Source organism: Phodopus roborovskii, unplaced genomic scaffold, assembly GCF_943737965.1.
Source record: "Phodopus roborovskii unplaced genomic scaffold, PHOROB, whole genome shotgun sequence".
Lineage (NCBI taxonomy): Eukaryota > Metazoa > Chordata > Mammalia > Rodentia > Cricetidae > Phodopus > Phodopus roborovskii.
In genome coordinates this window covers 3,221,476-3,246,446 of record NW_026126469.1, presented here as the reverse complement: position 1 = coordinate 3,246,446, position 24,971 = coordinate 3,221,476, and the positions used below count along the sequence as shown (strand labels likewise).

The window sequence follows — 24,971 nt, the reverse complement described above, 5'->3', positions numbered from 1 at the left end:
CAGCACCCACATGGCATATTATAATCATCTATAATGGGATCCAATGTCCTTTTCTGACATGCAAGCATACATGCAGACAGAACACTCATATACATAAAATCCATAAATAAGTAAATCTCTAAAAAAAATAAAAGATCAAATTCAACAGTCAGGGGACAATGACACAGCGCAGGGAGTCATGAGCCTGGAGGACACTCCTGCAGAATCACACTGGCAGTGCTTGGCCATTTCTTCTCTCCAACTCTTCTTCCTGTCACCATTGTATGAAGGGTACATGAAGGGTGTGGGGCTCACCAGCAGAAGCCCTGGCAGGGTGCCTTTCTTCTCACATTACCAAGAGACCTGCCCACCTCCATTGGTCTGCCAGTCTTACCTAAGCTCTACTCCAGTGTGTCCTGTCTTTGTCCTACCTAAGCCCCACCCAATCCCATATCATAGATCCCATACCTCTACCACGGGCGTATGGCTCTTGCCGGGGCTGCAGGTAGTTGGTGAGTGCCCCCAGCTTTCCACGTGTGCTGATGCCCAGCCATGTTCCTCCTGCCTTGCCTTCCTCCATGTCGAGCCCTACAGCAGGTGACAGCATTACCACCAATCAAGTTCCTGTGATGGGTTCCACTGGTACTCTCTCCTAGTCCTCAAGAGGCATGTTTCATAGCTTCTCATAGGGTCAATGCTGCTGCCACTAGGTCCCAGGTTATACAGGCTCTATAAGCCATAGGAAAGGAGCTGGGAGGTATGGCCCAGGGATGAGCATGTGAGAGAGACCCTAGACAATAGGAAGTATCTGGGACAGACTATTAGGTCACTACATGCAGTCTGTGTAAAAAGTTAAGATGTCCTATGAGAAAGTATGTTTATATGAGTGTGTATGTGTAATATAAATGTGTTATTTGCACACCTGTGTGTGCTGGCACATGCACCTGTGCCCAAGCAGGCTCTACAGAACGACAACAGGTGTTTGCTCTAGCACACTCCACCCTCATAACTGCATATCACTATGCTGGAACTGGATGGGGGCTGAGCTTCAGTGACTCTGTCCCTGCCCTCTGCAGCTCTGGGTTACAGGCACACAAGGCCATGCTGGTGGGCTCTAGGATTTGAACTCAGATCTTCATGTTTGTGCAGCAAGTACTCTTACCTGACTAGGCATCTCCCTAACCCTAAAATGTCATTAATTTGAACATACACACACACACAAAAAAAAAACAATTAAAATATAAACACGGGAAAGAAAACAAAACTATGGTAGGGAGCAGAAAGCCCAAACACACCCAAGGCAACCCTCTAGAGCTAGCTAGAAGGTAAGTGGGCTGAAAACCAAAGAACCAACATGTACTTGCCCCTTATGGTTAACTATTGAGTCAAGGTCTAATGTAGCTCAGGCTGGCCTTGAACATCTGATTCTCCTGCCTCACCCTATGTGCTGAGATTACAGACATGTGCCACCTGTGCCTGGTTTATGCAATGCATGCTACGAAAGTACCAACTCAGCTAGCCACCTCCCCAGCACCACTTTCTAAGTCAGAGTCTCACAAGATAGCCCTGAAAGCCTTGATCAGGACCTCATGGTGACACTTCTGTCTCAGACTCAAAAGTTTTGGGATTACAGGGTTATATCACCATGCCTGGTTTAGAAAATGAAAATTCAAATAGATAATTTAAAACAGTATTGAAAACATTTTAGAGCCTTGAACGCTTGGGCTCAAAAGATCAGGTATGACTACTGTGCTCAGCTCAAAAGAGCAGTGACAGAGCCTTGTACTAGCACCCAGACATGTCCGCAGATCAGTGTGGCACCCACAGAATCCAGAGCAGACCCAATATGTATATTCAACTGATTTCAATTAACAATGCTGCAATGACTAGGAGGATAAACCTCAACCCTCACTTCATACCAGAGCTGGAAAGAAAGTTACTAATGTGCTCTCCTTGCAAGCATGAAGAGCTGTTTGATTTCCTGTAAGATTCAGTACGGGGTGGTGCAAACAGAGAAAGGCTAACCATGGAAGATTGTGATGAGCCAGTCCAGACTAATGAGTGAGCTTCAGGCCAATGGGACTTTGTTTGAAAGGAGGTGGCTAGTGTTCCTGAAGTTGTCCTCTGGCCCCACGCACACATGTGCACACACATATACATGAATTCATACATGTATGTAAACATTAATTTGAGAGGAGAGTCAGATTGCCAACTTGAGGCTTTAGCAGAAAAGTTATGGCTTGGGGGAGGAGCATGCTTCCTGAACAAGACAAAGAAGAACAAACCATAAAAACTTGTTTGTTAAAAATAAAGTGTTCTGCTCACCAAAAGATATTAAGGAAGTTAGATGGCAGCCCATTTACCCAACGAAAGACTCATATCCAGAACTCATAAAGAAACCCTACAAATCAACAACTGAAAAGCAAATGAGCTTTCACTTCTGGCCAAGCAACAGAGAACAGACTTACTTTCCCACATAAAACCAAGCATAATACCTATGAAAACATGGCATTAAGGAGGTTCGAGAAGGTATGTTAGTACACACCTATAATCCCGGCAGTCAGAAGGTGGAGGCAGCGAGCTTCAGGCAAGTCAGAAATACACAGGGAGACCCTGTAACCTCCCATCAAGAGCAAAACAAAACAAAAAGCAGGCTAGAAATATGGCTCAATAGTAGAATACTTGTCAGTATAGAATGTTGATCCCCTCCGCACTGCAAAACAATGAACAAAAAGCCAGATGGGCTGGCAAGATGAATCAGTGGGTAAAGACACTTGAGGCCAAATCTGATATTTGGCCCCCATAATCCACATGGCAGATTGTGAGAGTGTACACATGTACACACACACACACACAGGCAGACAAATAATGAATAAATAAATATATAATTAAATAAGCTCAAATGGGGCTGGCTTCTCACCCACCTAACAGGCCTTAAAGCAAAGCTCAAACTGTCTCTTGACAATTGGTTTGCATCTAGAAAAAGCTTACTGGTTTCTAGGTATACAAAATATACCCAATACAGGCCTTTGGTGTGAGGCCAGGAGTGCAGGTAGGAACATGAATACAGATATGAAAATATATGTAGATACACACACACACACAATAATGATGCTCCAAAGACCAAGCAATGTGGTTTCTTCTCACAGGCTGACCATTTCTACCAGGATACCATAGCATGTGAAGATACATGGGGGGCATACTGGGTAGTTAGTTCTAAGAGATGCCTGATTCTGGGCCTGGCTGAATCCCCAAAGCCATTCATGCCTACTTATGCATTCAGCATTTGCATGTGGAAGCAGGACCATTACTAGTCTTATTTGGCAGGTGCTACTTCATCAAACTAGTGGAGCACAGTAGACAGTTGCTCACCAGGTGTGAGGAAACTTACCACTGAGGATGTCATTGTTGTCCCCCCAGAAGTCTGCCAGCTTAGATGGTCTGTGGTAGGATTCATCTCTATTGGCTGCCAAGATGAGCCTGGGAGAAGAAAGTTCAAGGGAAGCCATGTGCTGGGGATTAAACTGCATATGCTCCTTCATGGAGTTGCACCTCTAGCACCCCTGGTTTAACATTAAATTTACAGCAGCAGCAACATAAATAAGAACCCCACCTCCATTCCTTGCTATATATCCACAGGCACTCTAGGCAGCTCCTGGGAAGCTATGGTCAGAGTTCCTCCTTGGGAATCAGGCTCTAGGAGGATTAAGTATAAGGTAGGATATAAAGGAAACTAAGGAGACATGGAAAGGGTTGAAGTATCTCACCAACTCAGAGTTGAGAATTCTTGTACAATTAATATTTACTGATAAGATAGCCTACACAGGGCAGGCACATGAAATGGTTCAGCAGTTAAGAGCATGGACTGCTCTTCTAGAAGATTGGAGTTTGATTCCCAGATCCACATCAGGAAGCCCATAATCGTCTGTAGCTCCAGCTCCAGGGGATCCCACACACCTGATCTATGGATACCTGAACTTATGTGCATGTATCTGTAAAAATATAAATAATTTAAAATAAGATAATTGTTTTTTTTAAAAGATTGACTACAGAGAGACAATACTCTTTTTTTTTTTTAATATAAGATTTATTTATCATGTATACAGTGTTCTGTCTGCATGTATGCCCATAGGCCAGAAGAGGGCATCAGATCTCATTACAGATGGTTGTGAGCCACCATGTGGTTGCTGGGAATTGAACTCAGGACCTCTGGAAGAGCAGCTAGTGCTCTTAACCTCTGAGCCATCTCTCCAGCCCGAGACAATACTCTTTATATAGATTTTTTTTCTCCAAATAAGAATGTTAAAACAGCAATGAGCCATGTTGTAAAGTCTGAGCATTTATATCCTTGAGCATGGTCTTACTACCTTCCTCAGATACAAGTCTAAAGTTTGCTGAGTATCTCAAACAAGACTGAAATCTGTTCACAATAAAAGCATCTTCTGTTACCCATTACCTTATCGGCTACTCTAACCCAGTGCCCCTCAGGAGCCACTCTATCCCTGAAGTTCTTTCACAACTCTTGAAACATCCCTTCACAAGGCACAGTCTTATACCTCTGAGATGTCCCTTTAGAAGGCAGGCACTGAAGCATGTCTGGGGAAACCCACACCTTGGCCCCTGTACATCTTGACACCTGAGTGCTCTACTAACCTCTGTGACAAAATCTATGTTAAAGTCTCTTCTCAATAAACTCCAATCCTGCTTCATGTTGACTCACCCTGATATTTTTGTCTGTAGTGAAGTCAAGCTGGGGTGATGGTACAAAACTTTAGTTCCAGCACTAGACAGGCAGAGGCAGAGGCAGGCAGATCTCTATGAGTTCCAGGCCACCTGGGGCTACACAATAAGACCTCCATTAAAAAAAAAAAAAAAAAAGAATCCACTACACTTTATTACATTACCTGAGTGGACATCTCTCAGGCTGTTAGAGGAGGCAGCATGGAATCATGCAGTTGTATCTCTGGCCTCTGCCTGATTGCCACTGACAGGTTTTCATAGCTCAGCTTGAGGAGACAGATCTATCAGGGCTTGTGGGAAGTCTCATTCCATGCCATATCCCAAGTGTCAGGCCAGTAAGGATTCTCCCTTACTCTCTCACCAAGCACACACAGGGGCCAAACTAGAGTGTAGGGAACTGCCCTCCTTCCTCCCCTGCAGACACCGAAGCAGACCTTGACACATGAGCCTCCGTCAAAAGCAGCTCAAGGGCAGCCTGGACATCAGCGGCTCCATCTTGTTCATGAAAGGAACATGGAAATAGTTCTTGAGCCCTCTGGGCCTCCTGTGGAAGCCTCACCACTTCTAGAGTGTCCTACTCCCTTGCCTTAATTGTCACAGCAGAGTGTCACCCACAGTAGGGAGAGGTAATCACTGCCCTTGGGATAGACTGTGATGGTCTGAATGACAATGGCCCCATAGACTCACAGGAGTAGCCTTGTTGGAGGAAGTGTGTCACTGAGTTTCATACACTCAAGTCAGGCCCAGTGGCTCATTCTCTCTTCCTGCTGCCTACAGATTGGGATGTAGACTTCTCAGCTCCTTTTCCAACAGTACACCATCTCTGCCAGTATGCTGCCATGCTTCCTACCATGATGACAATGGGCTAAACCTCTGAACTGTAAGCCAGCTCCAGTTAAATGCTTTCCTTTAAAAAGCTACCATGTTGTCTCATCACAGCAATAGAAACATAACTAAGACACAGATACCCACAGAACAATTCTTTGCACCTTCAACAGGCAAGTTCCAACAAACCTGTGTCTCCCCATCTCTGTCCTGCCCCTTTTGGGGTAGAAATGTCCCCCTCCTTGGCAGCAATGCCAGCCTTTCCAAGGCCACATTTTTCATTGAGCCCAGCCTGCACAGTGGCTAGGAGAAAGAAACCACCGAGGCACAAGCTGCAGTGATAACACAGGAACTGGGTTGGAAACTTTCATTCTCATTCTCCAAGAGGTAGGGTCAGCTTCCACCTGGTCCTACTCCTGACAGTGGAGCCAGGAAGCCCCTGCTGGTAGCCTGTGCTCTCAGTAAGCTCTGTGCCCAGAAGTAGGCAGGGGCTGCTGATCCAGAGAATGGATTCTTATATAATTTTAGTAAAGGAAACCTAAAACAAATAAGTAAAAAATGAAAGAGAAAAAGAAAAGTTGACCAAACAGAACTTCTACTTGAAGATGTTCAACTACTTATTTTTTTAAAATGTATTTTGGAGGCTGGAGAGATGGCTCAGAGGTTAAGAGCACTGACTGCACTGAGTTCAATTCCCAGCAACCACATGGTGGCTCACAACCATCTGTAATGAAATCTGGTGCCCTCTTCTAACTTGCAAGGATACAGACAGACAGAACACTGTATACATAATAAATAAATCTTTAAAAAGACTCTACCAGGGCCATACACACACACTTCCTTGGGGCTAGAAAAAATGGCTCAGCAGTTAAGAGCACTCTTTCAGAGGACCTGGGATTCAATTCCCAGCACCACATGGCAACTCACAACTGTCTGTAATTCCAGTTTCAGGTGTTCTGACACACAGACATATGTGTTTGTGCTCATGCATGTGGGGGCCTGAGATTGAATGCCTTATGCATTGAAAAGGGTCTCAGTTAAATCCAGAGCTTGCCCCCATATGCATGAGCACAAAGACTGAAAGACTTTAAAAAATTATATAGCCAGGTGGGAATGATGCATGCCTTTAATCCCAGCACTTAGAAGGCAGAGGCAGGCTGGTCTCTTAAGTTCAAGGTCAGTATGGTCTACACAGAGAAAAACTATCTCGAAAAGGGAAAACTTTTTTTCCTGAAACTTTTTATTATTTTTGTGTATGAGTGTTTTGCCTGCATGAATGTCTATGTATCACTCACATGCAGCCTAGAAAAGGAACTGGATTTCCTGGAACTGGACTTATAGGTGGCTGTGAGTTACCACCTGAATACTCTGGAAGAGCAGCCAGTACTCTTAAGTGCTGAGTCATCTCTCCAGTACACCAACTACCTATTTTTAAACAAGAACTGTGTTTGCCTAATTACTGAAGAACACTAACTGCTGGGTTATTTTTATCATAGGTTTAGCTCCTGATGGCTCAGGAATGTGCTAGAGAGATGAGCACTCATATCAAATCCTAGATGAGAGGAGAAACAACTTCCTAAGCTAACACTTGGAGGGACTGCAGTACCCATGAAGGCTCATCTGTGCTGAGTCCTAGCACCCATGTGAATGCTGGGTGTGCATGGTGGTCTGTCTTTAACTCCAGCCATGGGGCAAGCTGACTAGCTAGGCTACCCACACTGGCAAGCTCTGGATTCAACTGAGACCCTTTTCAATGCATAAGGCAGAGAGTGACTTTAGACTTGCAACATGAATCTCAGGCCCCCACATGCATGAGCACAAACGCATGTACACCTTAACACACACGTGCCTGAGAGTGAAACACTGACATTTCCCTAGTAGATGGAGGGGCATGCTTTTACTATATTTGCACTTATAAAAAATGCAAGTTTCTCTGGATCACGGCTCTTTGAGTGAATGAACAGGCTAATTGACTTGCTGGGGCTATTGATCAATCTTGTCAAAGTCGTTACATTGTCTGTAAGAGTATTTCATATAATCAGTTATAGATTTTTGAGGTACACACAGTTACCAACCATCGTAATAGGCATTTATTTGTTTCACTTTTGATCTATCCCTTAAGGAGGCATTTTGCTAGGTTGAACTCTGGGCCTGAGTTCAACAGCCTGAGGTTAACCCTTAACTCCAATGATTGCTTTATTGTATTCTATTTTGCAGTGTGGAGGACAAAAGACAACTCTCTACCACTGAGTTATTTATACTTCAAGCCTCAAGAGTTTCAAGTAACCCTTCCAGTATTGTATTTTATGATTCTGACTTGAGAGATTTTGAACCTTAGGGATGTTTATAATGCTCTTTGGGGACTGTGTCTCTTGGGGTCATGGCCAAAATATAAAGCACTGCCCAGTTGTCCTCTCAGTGAGCAAGTTAGAAGCTATGTGGCTGCAACTGAGGTGACAGTTGCAGCCTGCCACCAGCACTGGACATCCCTGGAGGTGGAATAGAAGTAGCTACCAGGAGTGAACTTCATCCACAAAGCTGGGAAAATATTGTTTGTATTCACTCAGTTCCCCAGGCTGGGATCTGCATTACCTGGCTGAGCTCTGTATTAGGCCTCTTCACCTCCACCAGAAACACAGACTAGTGTGCTGCAAGTTAGAGACTAAGCTTCCCTCCCAGGGCATATGAGCATCCCAGTGCAGGGAAAGTCCCCTGGGACAGCCACCACACTGACTGATCTCCCTCTGCCATGATGGGTTACCACAGGCTGGCAGCTTCAGCATCAGCAGCTCACTGTCTTGTAGCTCTACAGGCTGCTAATGTAAAATCACAGCATTGGCAGGGATAGTTGCAGTGATTTACTATTTATTAAAGCTTGCCTGAGGATCAGAAAGCAAAGTTAGCCACAAGCCATAGAAGCCAGGCAAACACCTTTAATCCCAGCAGCCAGAAGCTAGGAGGTGGCTGTACATACCTTTAATCCTAGGACTCAGGATTAAGCAAACACCTTTAATCCCAGCAGCCAGAAGCTAGGAGGTCGCTGTACATACCTTTAATCCTAGGACTCAGGATTAAGAGGTAGATGGATCTCTGTGAGTTCAAGGCCACCCCGCTCTACACAAGATTGATCCAGTCCTAAAGAGAAACAGCTCACACAAAGATGATCTCAGCACCTGGGATCACATGCTTTTAATCCCAGCATTACTGAGGTATATAAGACAGGATCAAGGTCTCAGGATCAAGTATTCATTCTCTAGCCACATCGAGGACAGGAAGGCATTCAGTCTCAGGATTCTCCAGCCATGCTGAAGAGAGGCAGCAGGAACAGCCCATTCAGCCTGAGGTAGTGGTGAGAGCTAGTGGCCTGCTACTTTACTTCTGTTTTTCAGCTTGAAGTCTGAACCCCAATATCAGTCTCTGGGTCTTTTCTTTTTTGTGCTACAGTTTCCACCAAAGGCCCATCTTCTATCTGTTCATACCAGCATTCTTCAGTATGTCTGTACAGAACTGACAGTGTGTTGAATCAAGGCCCACCCATGTGGCTTTGTTTTAACCTTATCATTTCTCTGAAGGTCTGTCTCTAAAGAGAGTGGAATTCTGATATACTAGCAGTTAGGATTCTTATTTTTTACTTTTTGTTTTTTTGAGACAGCATCTCAGTATGTAGCTCTTGCTGTCCTGGAATTTACTGAGATTCACTTTTCTCTGGAATGCTGGGAATAAAGGCCTGTGATACTACACCCAGCTGTAGGTAGAATTTAAACACAGAACTGTGGTTGTGAGTAGGCATTAGTTACTTTTTTATTGCTGTAATAAAACACTATGACCAAGGCAGCTTAAAAGAAAGTGTTTCAGCGGGTTCGAATCCATGATGGCAGAGCAAAGGCTTGGTGGCAAGAACAGCAAGAGGTTTTTTTTTTTTTTTTTTTTTTTTTTTTTTTTGGTTTTTTGGTTTTTTGGTTTTTTGAGACAGGGTTTCTCTGTAGAAGAGCTCACATCTTAATCCACAAGCTGGAGACAGAATGAGTAACTGGGAATGGCCCAAATCTTTTGAAACTTCAATCACCCAGTGACACACCTCCTCCAACAAGGTCACATCTCCTAATAATTCCCAACAGTTCCACCAACTTCAGCGTATGGGGCATCATTCCCATTGAAACCTAAGGAGACTTCTCCACTTCAAAAGCTATCTATGATAGCCATAGTCAGCCCTGGGGACCAAGCCTGACTTTGTGATCAATCTTTTCTCTCTTTCAGAATTTCATGTTGCCCTGTATGTCCTTGAACCTCTTGTTTGCCTCCCTAAGTGCTATGATTACAAGGTGTGAGCCACATCTGGTTACCAATTAGTATTTAAGGCTCAGGTGACTTAAGCATGTTTTCTAATTATCCTATTGTTAATTGAATCAAGGGTGGTACCCAGGGTTTCAGACTCACTGGATGTGAAGGTGATTTGCAGTGAGGTCCAGGTAGTGACTGGTGAGTCCCAGGGGCCAGGATTGCTGGCAGCACAGCCTCTCCCAGCAGGGATGAGGTGGGTGGAGCTTGCCACATGCACAGGCTGAGTATCCGCGGTGGGAGAGGAACAGCTTAACTTCAGCCTCCCAAAGCTGAACAGGGATTTCAGGCCATGACTCAGTATGGATGTTAACAGCTGAGTGTTGTGGAAAGGAAGCCAGTCAATATGTGGTGACCCCAGGAACGAGGATGGTGGTAGTGTTATGTTACTCTTGTAGCCTCCTCTTGCTGCTGGTCTGTCCTGTGTGCCTGAGCCTACTGTGGAATTGGGATTCCAGGTGTGTACAGCATGCTTGGCTCTCATAAGTCTTTACTTGTGCGTGAGGTATACTTGCTAATTTCTTATTCTTCTTTATTCCCATTTTAATGTTACCTGCAAGCAGTCTTCATGGAACAAACTATCAAGTAGGCTCTGGCTGACCCTGTGATTCACATGTCACTCAAGATTAAGAACAGTTTGCTGGGCTGGGTCAACCCAAACACATCTTTGTTGATGCAGGGAAGCACAGAAGAATAGAAGAACCAAGGACAGCAGGAGCAGGCCGGATCATTTCTCAACTTAGTACCCAAAGGCTCAGATCCATACTTCACTGACAACACTTTTTTTTTTTTTTTCCATTTTTTGAGACAGGGTTTCTCTATGTAGCCTTGGCTTCCTGGAAACTCATTCTGTAAACCAGGCTGGCCTGGAACTCAGAGAGATCTGCCTGCCTCTACCTCCCGAGTGCTGGGATTTAAAGGTGTGTGCCACTGCCACCGGATATGGGTGTTTTGCTACATGTAGCAAATATATATATCTGTGCATCACTGGAGTGCCTGGCGTCTGCAGATGCCAGAGGAGGACACTGTATTCCCTGGAACTCACATTACAGACAGTTGTAAACTGCCAAGTGGGTACTGGCCTCTAGAAGAGCAGCAAACCACCTCTCCAGCACCCCATTGTGGATCTTAATATGGGAGTGACACATAGGGCTCTGCTCTGGGCCCTGGAATAGGGACTATTTCTCATGTCTATTCACTTCTCATCAGCCAGCACCTCAATGCAACTATCTCTTTATCACTTCCCTTGTAAGATTCTACCTGCAGAATGGACCCTGCCTCCCTTTGATCTTCTGTCAGGGCCACTAGAATTGCCTCTTTAGCCTTATCCAACCCTGCTGTCTGTCCTCTGCAGGAAGAGATGCTAAGTCCCTGCATTTCTACTCCCTATCTGAAATGAGGGAACCCAGTTGGTGTGACAGGCATGGTGGTGTCTCTGCTGTTCTGCATAGTGACTAGCATGAGACCCTCACTGAAACAATTCAGATCATTTCTATAACACATCTTAAAGGTTGGGTGGTGGCACATGCCTTTAATCCCAGCACTTAGGAGGCAGAGGCAGGTGGATCTCAGTGAGTTCCAGGACAGCCAGGGTTGTTATACAGAGAAACCCTGTCTTGAAAAACAAACGGAAGGAAGGAAGGAAGAAGGAAGGAAGGCAGACAAGACTCCAGGCAAATGCATGAGAGTGGAGTTTCAAAGTCCACTTCTAGTTGTGGGTTAAATCTCTGCCCTATTCTTTACACGGACAAACAAACACTGTCATGTCCTGGAGAATAAAGTGGCTACTGTATGAGTTCACACGTAGGGAAGAGTAGGGCAGGCTAGCCCCCAGTTCACCCTTCCCTGCCCCCTGTTCACTGCACCCTTGGCTAGTACTCCAGTTTCTTCACTCCTCATATTGAGAGCTGAAAAGCTAAGGATGCTTCCCTCAATCTTCCAGTGCTCAGACCACCTCAAAAGAGCTTACTCACTGTCATTGCCACCCCAATTCTGCAGCTGTGCCTGAATCACAACCCACAGAACTTCACGCTGTCCCTCTGTCTTGCCACACCTGCACATGAGCTCTGAGTCCATGCTCTAGGGTGGTTCTCCTCCCAGTACAGCAGGCTAAGCAGTCACTGTCCAGAACAGCAGGACTGGGCCTGTACAGGTTGCCTCTAGACACCATAACTTAGCCATTCAGAGCCTGGCCCACTCACCCAGCAGCCTGCCCTTGTCTCTTGCATACATGATACCCCAGTGGTGAGGAGCAGCCATGTACCCCAGGCCCAGTGCAGCATGGCAGAGGCATTTATTACCTGTATGCATTTTTGGAAACAGGACGAGGATCAAACTTAAAGAAGATGATGCACATGGGTTACAAAGGTGATTTTGCTCACACGGTCACAAGGTCTGTGGGAAAAGGAGAACAGTGAGTTGTCAACAGCAGTATCAGAGGGCCTTTCAGATGCCCCATGGTCCAGAACATACTACCAGTGAGTGGGACTGGACAAGGGAGACCAGGTGCTTGGTAACATCACAGACATTGTCCTTTACCTGGGCTCATCAGCATCACCTTGTAACTCCACCACCATGACACTCTTGGACCCTGGACATACCGAATGGGGGTACTAGAAGGGGCAGCAGCAGCAATAGGAACCATATGTGAAGCTAGGGTGAAGGAGTAGCAAATCCTCTCCCCACCAAATGGCACCAGGTACTCCCTCATGAGCCACTGTGGAAGGTACCATCATTTCAGACCAACGGCACCCAAGGCCAGGCATCAGGGCTCACTCACCTGATATGATCTGTGATATCTGTCCCCACAGTCCTTTGTTCAACACACACACCATGGTAGGCAGAAACCTGTGATGGACACATGCACACACACCTGGGTGCTAAGTGAGTATGGCCACATGAGCCCCAGGCCTCAGAGACCTGGGGGAAGCATGCCGGCTCAGGAAAGCTTTCTATGGAAAGTGCTGCAAACTGGGATGATGGCTTGGAAAACTGGATGTGGGGCTGAAGCGTTGTCTCAGTGGTTAAGGGCACTCACTGCTCTTTCAGAGGCCCCAGGTCCATTCAGTTCCCAGCACCCATTGGTAGCTTGCAACCATCTGTAACTCCAGTCTCATGGTGTCTATTATGGCCTCTGTGGGTACCAGGCACACACACAGTGCACACACATACATGCAAGCAAAACATTCATACACATAATTTTAATTAAAAGGGGGTGGTCTCTGAGAAATTGTGCCTACCTAGCATTCTATGAAACAGAGACAGGTTCCCACTGTGGGGCCAGGAACCCTGAAATTCAGTGACCTTGGCTAACAAGAAAGATTGACATGCATATCATAAACCAGCTATGGTCTGATTATAGGAAAACAAAAGCAGGATAGAGAAAGTAACAGAGAAAAAAGGCAGGGTTTATTTACAAAGGACAAAAAGGAACTTTTATAAAGTTTTTTAAGAAATGATGGCTATAAGAACTACAAAGCACAGTAGATCTGTGTGTGTGGAGGGGTGAGGCATTGAGAAATGGTAAATTCATGAGCATTCAAGACACAGCTTAATGAGACAACCCAGCAATTATCCAGAGGCAGTGCAAGGAACTGGCATCGTGCTGGACCTCAGGAGGGACTACATGGCTCTCCGGCCAGCTGCTGTGGATGGGGGCTCCTGGACTAATGATACACACAAAAGCCAGCTCCCGGTGTCAGAAAAGAGGCCAGCACTCTGGACCTTAGTCTCCTTTGGTCCTCCTTAGGCTGTGTACCCAGCTACTGGGCAGAGCCATGGCAGAGGCGGTTCTGCCCACTGTCACCAGACATTGCCAGAGAGCAAGGGTGTTTCTCCAATTCAGCTCCAATCCTGGCTGGCCCAAAAGGGCAGCAGACCAGCTCTTTAGTTGGAGTGGTGGTGAGGTTTCCATGGTCACAGGTAGGCCATCGATGTGTCTCCAGGCAGCCTGGAGTTGGAGGTGCTGGCAGAGCCCAGGGCTGCGGCCTCGATGAAGATGCAGTCATTGGGAGAGAAGGACCAGAGGAAAGCCAGCCCCTGGGAGGGGACCATCAGGAACTGCCTTTCTCTCCAATCCCTCACCCCCCCACTCAAGCCAGGCCCGCTGCCCAACAGCCCTCTGTCCTCTCTGGCCAGCAAACCCAGCATATCTTTCCTACTGTACCTGTCCCAAGCAGATCCTTTCTTCCACTGAGCCCAGATATTTCCCTCAAGAAGCTGCCAGCAAGTGCCCGTGAGTGCCAGGTGTCTCCAATTCAGCACCCATGGAGTTCTGAAGCTCTTTCAGGGCCTGGTGGGGTCCACCATAAGGGTCTTTAAAGACCAAATAGGATTCTTCAATGCCTAAGGCCAGACCAGTCAGTCACCATGAAGAGAGAGGAAAAAAGAAAAAAAAAAATGCTGGAAGAGCTGGAGAAATAGCTTAGCAGTTAAGAGCACTGGCTGCTCTTCTGAGGACCTAGGTTCATTTCCCTGCATGCACATGGTGGCAACTCCAGTTCCAGGGAATCCAATGCCTTTTCTGGGCCCCATGGCCACTGCACATATGTGGCACACAGACACACATGTAAGAAAAACACCCACACACATACAATAAAATGGAAAACAAAACCCCTGTCTGGACATTTGTGGACATAGGTGAGGAGAGAGCAGGAAGCCTACTGAGCACAAGAGGCTGAAATCCCAATCGTGGATTTCTCCAAAAGCACTGAACAAGTGCTGAGATAAACCACACTAAAAAGTGCTAGCCCAGGGACAAGGATCCATGCTGAAGGTTCTTGAGGTTACAAGTCCAGGGCACCCGGCTCTCACAGCACTTGTCACTGGACAGGGGCTCACTCTATGTCCTTGGCCTGCCAAGCGACATTTAGCACTCCACTTCCCAGGGCGACCTCCACCAATACTAGTACACAGTTCTGGCAGTCAAGGAGTGTGCGGTGAGCAGGCCTGGGATACCAGCACCCTGTACATTCCAACTACTATCTTTGGAATGTCTTTTGGGAAGTGTCCTCATGACATGAAGGCTTGGGCAATGCCAGATAGGCTATGCCACTATGACTTGTGATGGTGGCCTTGGGCCATGTAGCTATCAGATGCATACACAGTAATGTCAGCCACATAGACTAGCAATCTGCCAAATCCACAAGTGAAGTACCAGTAAAACACTGTGTACCCAGGTTAGCAGGTTGCTGGCAAATCCCATGTGTGTTGTTTCACACATTACTGCTGAGAAAACTGAGCAGGGCACACAGCTTCAGTGAGAACTGGTGAACAGGAGCCTCTTCTGGATTCTGTGCTCTGTCCCTTTTCTATTGTGGCTTTTAATCTGTGCCCATCCATCCCTTGAAATAAACCATGAACATGAACGCCTTTTTTTGGACTCTGTATCCTCCTATCAAATCACCTTGAGTTGAGGTGATCTTGGTATTTCTTCATTAACATCTAAACTTTGGCCCTGCAAGAAGTCACCACACAGTGGCTCAAAGAGGGAAGTACCCTGGTCCAAGGGCATGTAGTGGCCTCTGCTCCCTGATAAACACTAACCCCCTCACTCCCTTACCCATCTGAGAACTGCTAGATTCACTACACTCCTCATGAAAGGTGGATCTTAAGCCCACCAACAGGCTTCATTCCATGCAGGCCACTTCCACAGCCAGTCCACTGAGCCCAGCTGTACCTACCTCTTTGTCCTGCCAAGACATTGGCCCCGAAGTTCCCATGGGGCCAGAGAACTGTTGTTCTCAGGCCTGTACCTGATCATGAGCTATGTAAATGGCCAAACCCAGACTAAACACAACCATCCTACATAATAAGGAAAGATTAGAACAAACAACACAGGAAAACATTAGGAAAAACATTAAATTCTGTAGCTTCAAGTTTGACATCTAGGGCAAGTAGTGTGATGTGTGCTCTACAGGGCTTGGCTAGCCCCAACCCACAGTCCTTTTGCCTGGAGTACAGATGAGCTGGCTCCACTCATAGCCTCCAGGCTCTGTCCTCAATGACATTTCACATTCCTGGTACCTCCCACAATCTGTATTTCATCCTTAAAGCTTTACACATCATGCACGCAGGGAATCACCTCAGGAAATATCAGGAAATATAACCTTGCTACACATTGCCTGGCCTAAGACTTGGCTTAAAAAAAAAAAAAAACCTTTGGGTCAAATGATCCTTTCTCAGGGGTCACATATCAGATATTCTACATATCAGATATTTACATTATAATTCATAACAGCAGCAAAGTTAGTTATGAAGTAGCAACAAAAATAATTTTATGGCTGGGGGTCATCACAACATGAGGTGGTGTCACTACAACATTGGGAAGGTTGAGAACCTTTGGTCTAGTAGCAAGCCTTCATATCCTTGCAATTCTTACATCCTGTAAGCCTGCAAAACCATCATCTTGTGACAGTAACATAGCCACCAGATCCTCGTGGACCTTGGTTGTAGTAGCTCCCAAATGCTTTAATCAAAAAGCAAACAAGGGCTGGAAAGATGGCTTAGTTCCCAGGACCCACATAATGGCTTGTAAATGTCTGTAGCTCTAGGGTCTGACACCCCTTTTATCCTCCGTAGAATGAGGCAATGCATAGTACACGTTCATACATGCAAGCAGAACACTCATATACATTAAGATAATAGTACAGAGCCTGAGAACCCCTGCCTTTCCTAAGCAGCCTCTTCCCAGCAAGGCACCCTGGCAGCATTCTTCTTTGTTTTTGCTTTTTTGAGACAGGGTTTCTCTGTGTAGCCCTGGCTGTCCTGGAATTCACTCTGTACAGCAGGTTGGCCTCGAACTCATGGAGATCCGAATGCCTCTGCCTCCCAAGTGCTGGGATTAAAGGTGTGTGGCACCAATGCCCAGCAGCACTCTTCTTTTATAATCTGTGTGTGTGTGTGTGTGTGTGTGTGTGTGTGTGTGTGTGTGTGTGTGTTCCAAAACAGGCTTATTTTTGGCATGACAAATATTAATTGAAAATACAGTCTCTGAAAATAGGGAAGTAACAAAAAGAAAACAAGAAGGCCAATAAGCTCTCAGAATTGAAGAGTATGTCCACTGTGCTGGCTAGTTGTATGTCAGCTCAACAGTCATTGAGAGAAAGGAAGCCAATTAAGAAAATGCCACCATAACATTGGGCTGTAGACAAGCCTGTAGGGCATTTTCTTAATGTGATCTATTCTGTGTGGTGACATCCCTCAGCTAGTAGTCCCAGGTCCTAGGTTCTAGAAAGAAGGCTGAGCAAGACACGGGCAGGGCTATCCCAGGACCTATGCATGGAGCTTCTGTCTCCAGGTTCTTGCCCTGTTTGCTTTGGGTTATGGTGTTTCATCACAGCAATATAACACTAAGAATTAAGATACGCATAGTCAGATACGCATAGTCCCTGAATGAAAAATACTACATATTGTTGACAACATAGCAACTCTGTAGTGATTCCAAGAGCCCTACATTCTACTTCACATGAAAGGAAGGACAAGCTCCTCCCCTGAATGTCACCAGGGGAGGACCCTAGACCTAAGCGGTTGATCTCCATTGCTAAGTCTGGGACTTAACTTTATATTGTCAAGCACAGAGTTTGACATCCACACCACAGACTCCTTAGCCATGTCTGAACTGTGAATCTGGACACCTGGGCCAGAGGGAAGCCCATTTCTCTAACTCTAACACATCTACAAGTTACTTCAGCAGGCAGACAGATCCTGATCTACTTACACCTGACATCTCTCTTTTCAAATGAGTTTTCAGAGTTCTACCCTGGGGCCTTTGATGGGTAAGGTCCTATCACCTCCTGAAATGCCTTCAAAGCACTTTTCCCTTCATAGCACTAAGTATGTGGCTTCTTTTTGTTGTCTGTTTTTGAGACAGGGTTTCTCTGTGTAGCTCTGGCTGGCCTCCAACTTAGAGATCCACATGCCCCTGCCACTAATAGCTCTTGCCTCTCTACCTACACTAGCTTCACCTTTTTTGTTTGTTTGTTTTTTGTTTTGAGACAGGGTTTCTGTGTAGCTTTGGAGCCTGTCCTGGAACTCTCTCTGCAGTCCAGGCTGGCCTCGAACTCACCGAGATTCAACCTGCTTCTGCCTCCCTGGAGTGCTGGGATTAAGGGTATGCACTACCAACACCCAATCTTCACATACACCTTTAAATACATCTAATCTCCCTTCCTGGCCAAATAACATGTTTCTTCCTATTTTCCGTTCTTTTTGTTCCTAATTCTCACTACAAACCTGGTTAAATTTCCTCCAACAAACTGATTAGTCCATTAGTTCTGAGTTTAGCTTCATTCAAAATTTCAGGACACTAACAGGATGTAGGCAAATTATTAGACAGAAGGCAACCCAAATGGGTGCTGGTTCACTTACCAGTAGTTTCCACCCCTCTGAAATCTCAGGAGCAGTCTTTGCCACCTGAATTTCCAGGAGCATCCTGTCCATTCAACTGCACCAGAATGTCCAATGAATGAAGCTTAAGACATTTTGGGGCTTCTCTAGTCTAGCTCTCCAAACTTGTAAATTGCAGAACAATTCCAAAGACTTAAAAAACCACACTGTTAGGCTTAGTTGCAAAAAATGACCCTACCTTCCTGGCCACAGTAGTTTTTTTTTTTTTAATTTCACTGTGACAACATCTGAAAGAAATAACTTGGAGAAGAAAGATGATTGGGGCTCATAGTTTCTGACCATCATGGCAGGGAAGCTATGGTGGAGACCACGACTGAGCATGCAGAAGAGGCACCTCATGTCACAAGGAACCAAGAAGCAGACAATAGTTTGAACCAGGGCTAGGTATAACCTTTAAAGGCCCACCACTGTTGCGACCACCAGCAAGGAAGACCCAAAGCTTGGACTCTTCTTTAAGCAGTTTATTCAGGAATCTTGAACAATCTTCTGCTCCTCCCAGCCCCAACAAGCCCTTAAATATGCGCTCACTGCCCAATCAGCTCATGCCATCTGGCAATCCCGGATAGGCCACACAGAAGGAGGAAGCACTCCAGATCCATCAAGCACTTCCAAATAAGGCTTGTTTACAGCTAAGCTTGGACTACCTCACATCCAGCCAGGCTCCACCTTGGGGCTGGCTTGTTTACGGCTAAGCTCTGACTAACTGGCATCCAGCCAGGCACCACCTTGGGGCTGTGGCTTCCCATACACCACCACATCCCTAATGACCTTTCTCTCTTGTTGTTTTTAGTTGTGTTTTTTGTTTTTTTGAGACAGGGTCTCAGATCTGACTGTCCTAGAACTATGTAGATCAGGCTGGTCTCCATCTCACAAAGGCCACCTGCGTCAGCCTCCCACATGCTGAAATTAAAGGTTTGAGTCACCACCATGTTCACTCTCACCAACTAGGCCTCACCCTTAAAGGTTCCATAGTCTCCCAAAATTGTGATGCCTCCTGGGAGGACAAAGAAAACATGAACCTATAGTAGACAAGTTAGATCTGAATTATAAAAACTGAGTATTACATACAGGGGCTGGAGAGATAGCTCAACAATTAAGAGCACTGGCTGCTCTTCTGAAGTTCTGAGTTCAATTCCCAGCAAATACAGGTCACAACCACCTGTAATGAGATTTGGTTCCCTCTCCTGCTGTGCAGATATATATGCTGACCAAACACCCAAATACATAAAATACATAAATAAATAGAAAAGATCTTAAAAACTGAGTATCACACCGGGTGTTGCTGGCACACACCTTTAACCTCAGTGCTCAGGAGGCAGAGGCAGGCAGATCTCTGTGAGTTCAAGACCAGCCTGGTCTACAGAGAGTTAGTTCCAGGACAGGCTCCAAAGCAATACAGAGAAACCCTGTCTTGGGGGGGGGGGGTTAATCACAAAGTACAGCTAGTCCCATATTTTATTAATATTAGTTTTATTCTTGGAGTGTTTATAGAAAATTAGAATACCTTAGGCAGATAATGGAAGGAAAGGTAGTCAAAGTTTCTCCAGTATGTGCAAAGCACAAGACCTCCACCACCACCTGTCCCCTGCCTACATGGGAATTCCTCCCAGTCCAAAAAGAGTCCTGGTATATGCTCTGCAGAAAGCTGTCCACTTTCTGGGGTGGGGAGAACTGGTTAATACACAATGAATGGATAAACATCTATGACTGTAGAGCTCTGCCCATGTCGCCCATGTCTGAAGACAGCCAAGGTCCATCTATACAGACAAGATAGCAAAGAAAGTTATCAATGTCCTGTGACCTCAATACTTCCAACTCTAAGAGTATCCTAGCTCATTCTAAGCTGTCCTTAACTATAGAACCTCCCCACCTCCAGCTGAATAACCAGAGTCATGGCTAGCTCTGACAAATAAGTACAGGGTCAGCCCCAAATAGAATGGATGCTCAGGAGGACACATGTAGCCTCTGTTGGGTAAGGACCAGGAATAACAGCACTCAGGACCTAGCAATGTCCCTGCTGACCATGCCAGGAAGATGACAGGGAGGGGTACTAGGACTGAACTTCAAGGCTGCCAGTCACTACCATAGACAAAGTCACTGCCAGGAAGGAAAATTTTCAGTGCATCCCATACCTACTGGTATTACTGGGCACCCCTGGACCACGCCAGAAAGATGTGCAAAATGTGAAAAGCAAGAGTGTTCACCATGATGCTCAGGACTTCCAGGCTTCTAAGGCTGCTGGTGGAAGTCTTTCCAGAATCATGGCTCAGATTCCCTGGTCCTAACAACTAGCCAATTCTGAAAACCACAAAGAAAGTGTCCTGAATTTGAGCTGTTTTTGTTTGTTTGTTTGTTTTAGACAGGGTATCCTTATGTTACTATGTAGACCAGCCTAGCCTCAAATTCAGACATCCACCTGCCTTAGCCTCCCAAATGCTGGAATGAAAGGCATTTGCCACCATGCCCAGTAGAGTTATTCTTGGTACAGAGATGATCGGGAATGAGTTTTCAGACATTCCTGGTTTATTTGCTATTAATGCTTTCAAGAACTGTCCCAGTAGTCACTGACCATTCAGACTGTCTCTGAGGTCGCTTCACCCCTCCTGGGATCCCATTCTCCAGGTGGGTTTCCCTACTTTTTGGTGGGTGTGGGTATCTATATGCCTGCTTCATGACCGACCATAACCTTCTTTCAGCTTTGTGGAGTTGCCTAGCAAAAGTCTTATCTCACGTAGTACAGGCAGTCAGGTCCCTCAGCACAAAGAACTGTCAAGTGCATTCTGTAACTTTGGAGTGTCATTCAGGCTTCTGTGGAAAAAGCAAGCCCTGCCCCCAACTCTAAATCCTACCCAGAGCTGCCTCTCTGCTTCTGAAACAGGAGCTCAATCTCCCAGTATGGAGTCTGCCTACCTTCCCTGAAAAACCCTACTCCACATTTTGAAGGAAAGATTCTCTTTCCCTTAAGGGTCCTGTCATGGCTGTCTATGGCCATGCTATTTTAAAATTGAGAGGTTATGGTGGTTTGAAAGAAAATGGCCCCAGGTGTGGCCTGTAGAGTAGGTGTTGGAGGAAGTGTGTCACTGTGGAGGTGGGCTTTGAAGTCGCATATATGCTCATGCTATGCCCACTGAGATAGACAGCTTCCTGTTGCCTGCAAGATGTAGACCTCTCAGTTACTTCTCCAGCACCATGTCTGCCTGCACACCATGGTCCACCATTATGACAATGGACTGAATCTCTAAAACTCTAAGCTGCCACCTCAATTAAATGTTTTTCTTTATAAGAATTGCTGTGGCCATGATGTTTCTTCACAGCAACAGAAACCCTAACTTAGACGGGTGTATCTTGCCTGCAGGTCCCCTGTCATGATACACATAGCAGATACCCTTCCAAATGAAGCTCTTCTTTGGACTTGAGGGCCTGCTTTCCCACTAACAAAGCTCTTTTGAGTGCTAATCTCATGTCAGCTCCTTCTCATGAACCTGAATTTAAGTTACAATAGCTTTGAACTCCTCTTCCTCCTGCCTTTACCTCTTGAGTCCTGGGATCATAGATATATGCCACACCTGGTTAAAATTTCCATCTCTACCATACAAGGTTTACATCTCCTATCCCAAAGTGAGATTCCCTTCTTTCCTGGCTCTTCAATTGGCCTTGTCTGTCTGTTTGGATGGTGCAAGGTGGGAGGCAAAACTGGGCTTCTCAAGTGCTGAGCCAGTCCCTGGGTTTCCTTCTGAGCCACCCAGCCTGCCCTACTTCATCACATCGTCTGCTGAGCCCTCAGGCCCAGCAGGCTTCACTTGTGCAGTTAACCTTCACCTCAGTTCTTTCTCTAATGTCTGGAGAGCTGGTTTCTTCCCTGGCTATTCACAGATGCTATGGTTTGGATGAATCCCAAACTCAGCTAAAAGGTGTTAAGATCTCTAAAACTGGACAGATGGCTCAGTGGTTAGGAGCACTGGCTCTTCCAGAGGACCTGGGTTCAAGTCCCAGCACCCATGTGATAGCTTAAGACTGTATGTAACTAGTTCCAGAGGATCCAATGCCCTCTTTTAGCCTCCAAGAGCACTACACGCATGCGGTATGCATATATACATGTAGGCAAAACACCAATACACATAAAAATAAGTTAAAAGAAAAAAATAATTTAGGCCTAGAGAGAGGCTCTTGGGTCAGTGAGCATACTGGCCTTGGAAGGGACTAAAGGGGGTGGTGGTGGCTTATGGGGCTTTTGCAAAAGTAAAATATTATAAGAGCTTTCTTACATATGCTCTTGTCACTGTCATCTGCCAGGCAAGTGGGGTGCCAGGGCTTGCCAGAGTTTGTACCTTTCAGACTTTCAACATCTAAAATTACGAGCTTAAAAAAAAAATCTGATTTCTTTAAAAAGTCAGCCTGCTTTGGATATTCTGCTGTGGCAATGAAATACTACATACTGGCCATGGTAAATACATACATAGAATTCTATCATTTAGGAGATGGATGGGAAGATCAAAAGTTCAAGGTCATCTTCAGTCACTCTTCAAGTTTAAGGTCAGTTCTAGAAGCCAATGCTGCACAGTAACTGGTACTTCTGAAGGAATGAGGATATACTGAATAAACATGTGTGCCCCCATTCTAACTACTCAATTGGAGCAGTTAGGAACTAGGGACTGGAATTCTCTAGGACTCTCCAGCTGGTAGAAAAGGCAGAAGCTGAGGGAAGCCAGAAGGGGCCTCCAGAGACTCACACCCTATAAAATGACCTGGGGACTGCTGAGTGATACTTCTTACCTTCTCCTTATCTGTACCCTCTGGTTAGGGTCTCTGTAGATGGATGTGATAGGCTGCCCACCCCTGTGGAGGGGTCAGCCAGGCTTTACAGGTTATCTACCACCTTCCCTAAACTGCTAAGCCATTGGCATGTAGCAGCCCCAAGGTAGGGTGAACACCAGGATTAGTTTTATAAATTATTCCCATTTAGCACCTTCATCAATCTGCTAAAATTCAGAGATCCTTCTCTAAAGGCTCCAAATACAAGGATGGTAATTCCTCTATATAATAGCCACCCCCCCCCATACACCAGCACTGTGAAAAGATATGCTCTCCTGAAATCCATCTCAGAGCATCTGACTTGGAGGCAAGGGTAAGGGGCAGGTATGTTACACAATCTCTTTGTCCTTCTTTCCAATGTGGCTACACTGAATAAATCTTTTTCTGCTTGCCACTATTAAACTGGGTACTTTTTTTTTTTTTTTTTTTTTTTTTTTTTTTCGAGACAGGGTTTCTCTGTAGGTTTGGAGTCTGTCCTGGAACTCTCTTTGAGACCAGGCTGGCCTCAAACTCACAAAGATCTGCCTGCCTCTGCCTCCTGAGTACTGGGATTAAAGGTGTCTGACACCACCACCCAGCTTCTTTTTTAAGATTTATTTTATGTGTATAAAGGGTTTTCTCCAGGTGTGTCTGTGTGCCTTGTATGTGCCTAGGGACAGTTGTGAGATCTCATGTAGGTGCTGGGAACTGAACCTGGGTCCTCTGCAAGAGCAGCCAGTACTTTTAACAGGTGATCTGTCTCTCTGGTCCCTTAATTTGTGTTTTTTATTTGATTTACTGAAGACAGTGACAGAACTGTGTTGGGACACAAGCTGTGATCAAAGTCCAGTAATAGCACTATCCGTGTTAGCTATGCGAGATAGCGTGCCAATACCAAAACCTGTGAGATAACACAGTGAGGAGGTGTACAGCCTTCAATACTGTATGTGCATGTGGTGCTAGGGATGGAGCCCACAGCCCCAATCGTGCCCTAGCTTGCTTACAAGTGCTCTAATATGTTACACCCGAAGCTCTCATAGCTCAAAGCTAGCTTGTAGCCTTCCAATGGTGCTGTCCCTGTCCTATAGCACCACACAATGACAAACAGCAACAAGTCCCTGCTCCTGAGGCAGCAGCAGGGATGTAACAGCCAGGAGGACAAGTATCACTCTGTCTTTTATACAATGACTAGAAATAAGCAGACTTGTCCATGGGGCCAGAAGGCAGACAGGACCATCTGGTTTCAGGGACAGGCAGAGGGCAGGAAGCAGAGGCCTGGGTGCCAGCAATAGTTTCTGCATCTGACTGTGAATGGCTGGGCTCCCTGGTAGAATACATCAAGTGAGGTGTTGAAAACTTACAGTTAGCATGTTTCAAGGAAGAAAGCCTATACAACCTACTCTACCCATGCAGATGGAGAAGAGACAGAAAGTAAGAGCATATGTGTCATGATCCAGAACACAGGCACAGGGAGAGCACAGATGGACTGCCTGACAACAGCATCACACACCTGGGCGTGTGCCTAGAGGAACAGCAAGCAGGACATGTAGGCAGAAACACGGAGACACACACAGGAACAGGAGAAATTTTTTTCCCTGACTTCCCAGCTGGAGGTCTAACAATTTGAGACAGTCTCCCATGGTTGTATGGATCAAGGTTTTGGACATGTGATTTGGGCAGTCAGCTGACAGACACATTTAACTAGAAGGAGTAAAAATACATTTTTAAGGCTGCCTAGTCTGGGGAGGATGGTCAGTGCACAGGTCCCCTGGGCTTACAGCCCACCTCAAGCAGCCAAATTGCTGTTGCCTGTGGTAGTCCCTGGGGGGGTGTGGGGGGGTGAAGCCGTCCTTTTGGGCAGGACGAGACAGACAGAAACTCCTGATATGATG

General features: G+C 45.8%; 1 protein-coding gene across 6 annotated transcripts in view; it reads right to left on the bottom strand.

Annotated features, from left to right (window-relative positions):
* Tango2 (transport and golgi organization 2 homolog) overlaps window positions 1-24,971 on the bottom strand; it is a 42,971-nt gene that overhangs the window by 10,662 nt on the left and 7,338 nt on the right. For 4 of the 6 annotated variants that reach the window (XM_051191035.1, XM_051191032.1, XM_051191033.1 and 1 more), the window contains exons 2-4: window positions 12,183-12,276; window positions 3,371-3,459; window positions 448-567 (exon numbers count right to left, since the gene is read on the bottom strand). In XM_051191035.1, coding sequence (XP_051046992.1) covers window positions 448-567; window positions 3,371-3,459; window positions 12,183-12,238 — 265 coding nt within the window. In that variant the 5' untranslated portion in view covers window positions 12,239-12,276. Of the gene's footprint in view, window positions 1-447; window positions 568-3,370; window positions 3,460-12,182; window positions 12,277-24,971 lie in introns of those variants that run through there. The other 2 variants (XM_051191036.1, XM_051191037.1) reach the window with 2 other exon arrangements.